The sequence below is a fragment of the Amblyomma mixtum genome, chromosome 1 (assembly GCF_055824585.1).
Source record: "Amblyomma mixtum isolate Tamu chromosome 1, ASM5582458v1, whole genome shotgun sequence".
Classification (NCBI taxonomy): Eukaryota; Metazoa; Arthropoda; class Arachnida; order Ixodida; family Ixodidae; genus Amblyomma; species Amblyomma mixtum.
This window is the reverse complement of record NC_143012.1, coordinates 91875887-91882757: the sequence shown is the minus strand read 5'-3', so window position 1 is coordinate 91882757 and position 6871 is coordinate 91875887. Positions and strand designations below refer to the sequence as shown.

The 6871-nt window shown below is 48.0% G+C and overlaps 1 protein-coding gene across 1 annotated transcript in view; it reads left to right on the top strand.

Annotated features, from left to right (window-relative positions):
* Window positions 1–4173: 4173 nt before the first annotated feature.
* Window positions 4174–6871, top strand: part of LOC149367204 (uncharacterized) — a 77170-nt gene continuing 74472 nt past the window's right edge. The window contains exon 1 of the mRNA XM_089554523.1: window positions 4174–4436. Within this exon, the coding sequence (XP_089410649.1) occupies window positions 4391–4436 (46 nt within the window). The 5' untranslated portion in view covers window positions 4174–4390. The remainder of the gene's footprint in view (window positions 4437–6871) is intronic.

The window sequence follows — 6871 nt, the reverse complement described above, 5'->3', positions numbered from 1 at the left end:
AGACCTACCGCATCTGATGTCCACCTACCAGGCTATGAAGCTATTCGACGTCCGGCGCCAACGAAAACGATGACGTGCGCTTAGATACGCGCCATACTTCCACTCCGATTAGCATTTCACCTCCCATGCTGACAGCAGACGTGCCCCTGATATGCAAGCCTCAAAAGCCAAGTCAGCCTCTGCTCTCACGGGCGATAATACGAAGTACAGTTGTACAGAGCCAGAGGAGACGTGCTGACGGGGACTGGGAAAAAAGAGAAAGGAGATGGGCAGTAAAGTGGTGTTGGTATGCCTAACAGCCTCAGAATGTTGTAAAGGGTGAAGCGCAGTCACCCACACAATGAGAATGAAGGGATCTTTGAAGAAGAAATGTTGCTGATGAGCACATGCAGGTATCCGACTCAATGTGAAAGTTTTGTTTATTTATTCATTAATTATTTATTTAATAAATGAATAAAGTAAATAAACGTTAAATCATTCCTTATCGAGTGAGTTCCTTGTCGCACCCATGAAAAATTTCTCTACTATATGCAATGGTACCTTTTGGCCAAAGAAACACGCACGCTTCAACCAAAGTACGTAGCTAATGCAGCAGCTATGTGGCAATTAGGGGTGTGTGCCAAGAGTACTGTTTTCAATACCGAATCGAATACCAGTAGTACAGCTTCGCTAGCAAACCTAAAAAAAATAGTGTAGCTAAACACCTAATCAAATAAGAATTGAAAAGTGACAGAACCGATTCGAATACGAATCGAATACATTTACGAATATGCGCGATTCTGCGAACAAACATACAGAACAATTAATCTTGCACAACAGTGAATTACTAGCGAGGACGCCATGTCGTGGTGGGGTGCTATATTTTGTGGAGTTGACATTGATCTCTCCCAATAAACGAACGAACGAATGAACGAACAAACAAGCAAACAAACTTACTGATGTTGTGAAGCCGGTAGGTTGGTTTGGTTTATTGGGGTTTAACGTCCCGAAGCAACTCAGGCTATGAGGGACGCCGTAGTGAAGGGATCCGGAAATTTCGAGCACCTGGGGTTCTTTAAAGTGCACTGACATCGCACAGCGCACTGGCCACTTGAATTTCTATGTAGGCGAAATTCTAGAGGCCCGTGTGCTGTGCGATGTCAGTGCAGGTTAAAGAACCCCAGGTGGTCGAAATTTCCGGATCCCTTCACTACGGCGTCCCTCATAGCATGAGTTGCTTCGGGACGTTAAACCCCTGTAAACTAAACTAACTAAAGTAATGACTGCCATGTGGAGGGGCAACCTAATGAGCCTATAGGTGAATTTTTGAGAGGTCTCGCCCGTTTAGGCAAAAAAAAAGTAAGTTTTTTAACTCTGGACGGTGGATTCTTATGACATACATAAAAAAAATTGTTGCGCTGCTTATGATGGCAACGAATTGACCAGCGCTAAATCGAAAATTCCGAATATTCGCACAAACTCAGTGTCTATCCTTTTGGTGATCACTGGATTGAAACCAACGACCCAGCTCTCGATGCCCACGTGCTAACAGCGACGGGGGCGCGCCTGAGCACGTTTGCAGGGTATCGCCGTCCGCGGCTACGACAAGGTCTTTCTAAGGACGCTGCCTTAAATTGTCGGCAGGGGAGAGGCCAGTGCCAGCCGGATTGTCTGTACCCTGCATGCAGACGGCAGAAGAGAGAGGGGAACCGATGGACGGGGGAGGGTGCGCGGACAAAGAGGAGAGCTCCGACCGCGCTCGTAAGGCCGAACACTGGGGGTCCCCCTCCAGGCAGCCCAGCAAGGAACCGCAGCAGCGGCGGGCACACGCGCTCGCATCGCTCCTGCATGCGAGGAGAGCCGCGCGCGCACGCGATAAGGCGCAAAACACTCGAGCTGCCTGAATGATCACTCCAGAGAGATCGGCCGGGACGCCGAAAGATACGCGGCTCCGATTACGGGCGCCCGGTGACAGGAATCCAAGAGTGGCTGCTCGGGCTCTCGACTGCCACTTTCCGCCTTTTTCTTCTCGCGTCCAATTCACATCATCTGCATCTTCTTTATGACATGGTAAAGAAGATGGTTTGGTTTGGTGTATTGGGGTTTAACGTCCCAAAGCTACTCAGGCTATGAGGGACGCCGTAGTGAAGGGCTCCGGAAGTTTCGACCACCTGGGGTTCTTTGACGTGCACTGACATCGCACAGTACAGGGCCTCTAGAATTTCACCTCCATCGAAATTCGGCCGCCGTGGCCGGGATCGAACCCCCGTCCTTCAGGCCAGCAGCCGAGTGCCGCAACCACTGAGCCACCGCGGCGGAGTAGATGGTAAAGAAGAGAAGCAGATGCTACTAGTTTATTCTGAAAACTAAAGACGATCTCGTTCTGTTGCCACTCTCGGCTTCTGAGCTGTTCCAGTCTCTTGTTCGGTGACTTGCAATCCTCGTCCAGCCCCTCTGAGACATCCTGCACCTCACGCTGAGGTCTTTCTCAACCCTTTTCTGTTGGTGACATTTCAGTTTTGCTCCCTTCTTGCAGCTGATGCCCCCGCTGGTGTTGTTCTCTTAATTCTACCCCTATCTGGCTCTGCACATTTCCACTGCAACAAACATGCCAGTACCTTTTCGCCCTTTTTAACGCGATAGCGTGAGAGGTCCCGTACAGCGAAAGGTACGGCGTTGGCGTCGTTCTGGCGGGAAAAATCTTACTGGCCGACAGGGTAGGGACGTATAACAGCATTTTTGCTGAAAAGAAAATTTACAGGGGAGGCCTCATCTCTGCCTTAAGTGTACGAAGCCATAGCGCAATGGGTTAATTCCCATACACGCGCAGGTCATTCCCTACTTTGCTTTCATAGATGCCAGGGAGTCCTCTTACCCCTCCTGGTGTAGTGATGCAGCGGTTAAGCGATGTGCCACTGCCCTGCGATGACAGGTGCTCCCAGCGGTGGTCCTTGTGCGGCCAAGGTTGATCTTCCATTCATTAATCATCATTAATCTAATGGCCACCTGCCACGGTGGGCAGTTTGCTCACCAGGGTACTGTTGCGGGCTAGTTGGTTGAACATTGTTAAGAGGAAACAGCGCAAACACAGGACACAGGAACAGCGCCTGTGTTGTTCGTTCCTGTGTCCTGTGTTTGCGCTGTTCCCTCTTAGCAGTTTGCTCACTATCTGGTGGGCAGGTTGTAATAATTCCGCAAGGACACCTGACCTAGGTAGCCCACCTGCCTCCAAGGTTGCTCTCTGGCCACCGCCTGCTAGAATCATGGTCGTGATTTTTCGGGCACAATCTCGACGCCGGATTTTCTGGGTAACGGGGCCGTTAACTCTATTGCTTTAGAAAAGGTGCACAAGCGAAATCGTACCGCTGTCCTTTCGCTCGGCAGTCGGGCAATATACCTCTACACCACTGAAGAAAGTTCGTTCAGTGAGATAAATGAAGGCCTTGTACGAGCAACGCATACCGCACAGCAGGAGAATTCCATTGCAGGAACAGTTAGTTAATTAGGCGCACTAATTAGCACAGCCAAACAATATGGACGATGGTGCGTCGTAAAGTAATATCTGACGGCAACAAGCTTGCAGATTACAGAGAACTGGTGCACCGGGGAGCCCCCCTTACAAAAAAAGTTTTAGACAGTCTATAGAGTGTCTATGGACTTCTGTCTATAAAGTGTATAGACTCTCTATAGACAAATCCTAGAGAACAGTCTATAGGCTATACAAATGCTAAAGATGGTCTCCAGACAATGTATAGATCTATGAGCATACACTTTTAGTAGACTATTTTCTATAGAAAGTCTATAGTGTACGAATAGACAAAAAACAATATCTACAGAAAGTCAATAGAGTCAATAAGAAGTCGATAGACTGCCTATAGACCATTTTTATAAGGGCCAAGCGACCGAAGGAACCGTTTAATGCTATCGCGTCATACTCTTAAGATGAATTTAAGTGTCCCTCAGGTTTTCTTAAAGCCAGTACAGTGGCCATTTCCTCCTTAGTCCTTTCCCGACCTCCTCTCAGCTGGACTTCTCCCAACGAGTCCTACGAGTTGGTATCTCGAAGCCTCGCTCTCTCGTAGCTCCTCCCTCGCTATCTCACTATGCTTACCGCGTGCCCCTCTCCCAAAGGAAAGCGGGCTGTGACGGTGGGCGCGAGAAGGGGGACGGCATATAAGGCCCCATCTTGGCGCGAGCGCAGGCCATACGCGATTCTCTAGTGGCCAAGCCACAGTCGCGTCTCGCCAACACTCCTTTTTTTCCTTCACGTTTTATTTCTTCACCAAGAGAAGAGCGCAGCCAAGGCACGAAGAGGCTGTGGGTGTCTTCAGGGGGGACTCGAAGAGACTCGTGTGTTGCCGCGGACTGACGGATGTGACTTCCTACGCAGGGAGCACCGTCGCGTCAAGTCATGAAGCCCGCCATCGTACTGCTCTGCGCTGCGGCAGCGCTTGCAGGTAGGACACGTTTCCGTACCTTTTGTTCCAGAAACTGCTTGAGCTAGCACTGGTATTTATTAGTACCTCAAAGACCAACTATGGGCATTACATGAAGTCTGGGCTAACATGCCATTTAATTAAATCAGTGATGAATGATTTACAACAATGCAAATGATACAACAATGCAAATGATGTATGCAATACAAACCCCGGGGCCCCCGGGAAGATAGGTTCTAATTGAAGAGTCGCGTCGTATGTTCAGAGAACAGGAGTCAGCTGAGGGAGTGATCAATCTGACCGAAAACTGTAGCTGTAAAGGGCTTGCTGAAGCATGTGATTCACATGGCCCTGTGAAATTTTCGCGGCTATATAAACTCCGCCTGAGTGAGTGCAGTTTCAGAGGAATATCTATTTAAGCGTGCAAAGGCCGGTAAATCAGAATGCACAAATGGCTGCTCGCGCTACCTAAGTTTACGCGCTGATGATTCTAGAAGTCCCCGTTACTCTCGGGATTGTTTTTTTTTCCTAATCCTGTCTGTTCACCAGGTTATAAGCTTGGCATAGGAGGACGAAAATGAGGAATTTGCTGTGCTGTAATAGCAAAATATTATTCTGGCGTAGCGCCCATTAGTATTAACTAATGTTAGCACACCAGGTTAAGCTCGTATCGCAGTCACGCATGCTGCAACATAACCCTTCACTTAGGTGTGTTGGCTTCAATATTTGCAGGACGTTTGGAAGTGCAGTTTGAAACGTAATCTGTAGCGCGGCGCATAGAAAGGCGATGAGGAGGAGGAAAATTTCTTATAGCACAGTAGTGATTTGGGAAAGGGAGGTGGGAATGGTCTTTGCTCTGGGTGGCAGTCCTCTACTGCGGGACGCCATTGCCCGCTGCTGCCAGCGCTCTCTGGAGCATGGCCCGCTGGGCCTCCAGGTCCGAGCCGGACAGGGCCGCCTCGCAGCCCTCCCTAGTTGGCTGATTTATAACGACTATACGTGTATTGCACTGGCAGACCCATACCATGTGGTATAGGTCAGCATACTGTCCGCAGAAGTTCTTTCCACCCGCCGCGGTGGCTCAGTGGTTAGGGCGCTCTTATACTGAGCCGGAGTACCCGGGTTCGAATCCCGCCGCGGCAGCCGCGTTTCAATGGAGGCGAAACGCAAATGGCGTCCGTGTGCTGTGCGACGTCAGGGCACTTTAAAAATCCCCAAGTGGTGGAAGTTATTCTGCAGCCCTCCACTACGGCACCTCCCCTCCTTTTTTCCTCCTTGCCCTCACGGTGCGGTTGAGGTGTCCACCGAAAAGTGAGATATTACTGCGCCTTTCACTTCTTCGGAAGAAACAAAACCAGTTGCTTCCCGTCTCATTTTCGGAAATGTTAAGACAAGAACTATTCTGTGCCCAACTAGTCAACGAATATAGCGTGCATAGTGTAGTGGTGATAAGAAAAAATGTGACGTTATTAACGACGGTTCCTGCAGCATGTCCACTTTAATCGTTTTTCCTTACGTGTAGAACCGAAATTGTGCAAAAGAACATTATTCGGTATAACAACTTCGTGCTTACACCTTGCGTCCAAAAGATTCAGTTTCAACTATTCAGAATTTTGTTCTGATTTCAATGCTCCTGTGCGCAATAATATATGCCATTTGTTTTGAATTATGACCTTGATGCCAACATTATTAGTTCGTAAGTGTTTGAAATGCTCGCTGGAAGAAATATACACCCGCCTTTGGGCGCCTCTGGTTTGTCATAACGGCACATGGCAAAATCGTCTTTATAGTGCTAGCACTTCAAAACAACGCGATAATAATCAAAAGAAACGTTTGCGATGGATCCCTGACGAAGTAATGAAACGTTCCCTGAATCTTAACCGTAAGTTGTTCCCTGCATGTTAAACCTCTTCTGTAGTTACCGCGCTATGCTTTCTGTGTAAAGATGAATCAACACGCCCAAACATATTCCCTCCTGACTTACCCAGTACTCTATTAATGTGCGGTCAAATTTGGTAAAGATGATGCGCGCAGTTCTCACCACTGAGTATGACAAAATTGTTGGGATCTCTGAAGAATTTAATATACGTGGTGCCTGCGTCATTGAATCCTGACACACATGACAACCGAATGTTATATTTCATTTCATTCTCTAAGCTGTTTCAGTTACAGACGAGCCAAAGCTGCTCTCTTAAGATATGGATAGTTGAGATCATAACCGAAGTTCGAGTGTTCAGGACTTTACTATTTTACCTGGCTGACACAAATATTTAGGTCCACGGGACAAAAAAAGGCAAACAAAAGAAGTATTTCTTTCACTCTAAACGTCTTTGTTAACGTTTTGAACTGCAGTTGAGAAATTAAAACCGTTTTGCGCTTTGGAACTCTGCACTACAAGCTAATTAGGACGTCTCTTATCAAACTTGCCTCCAGTGGTTGAGAAGACCAGTATATTT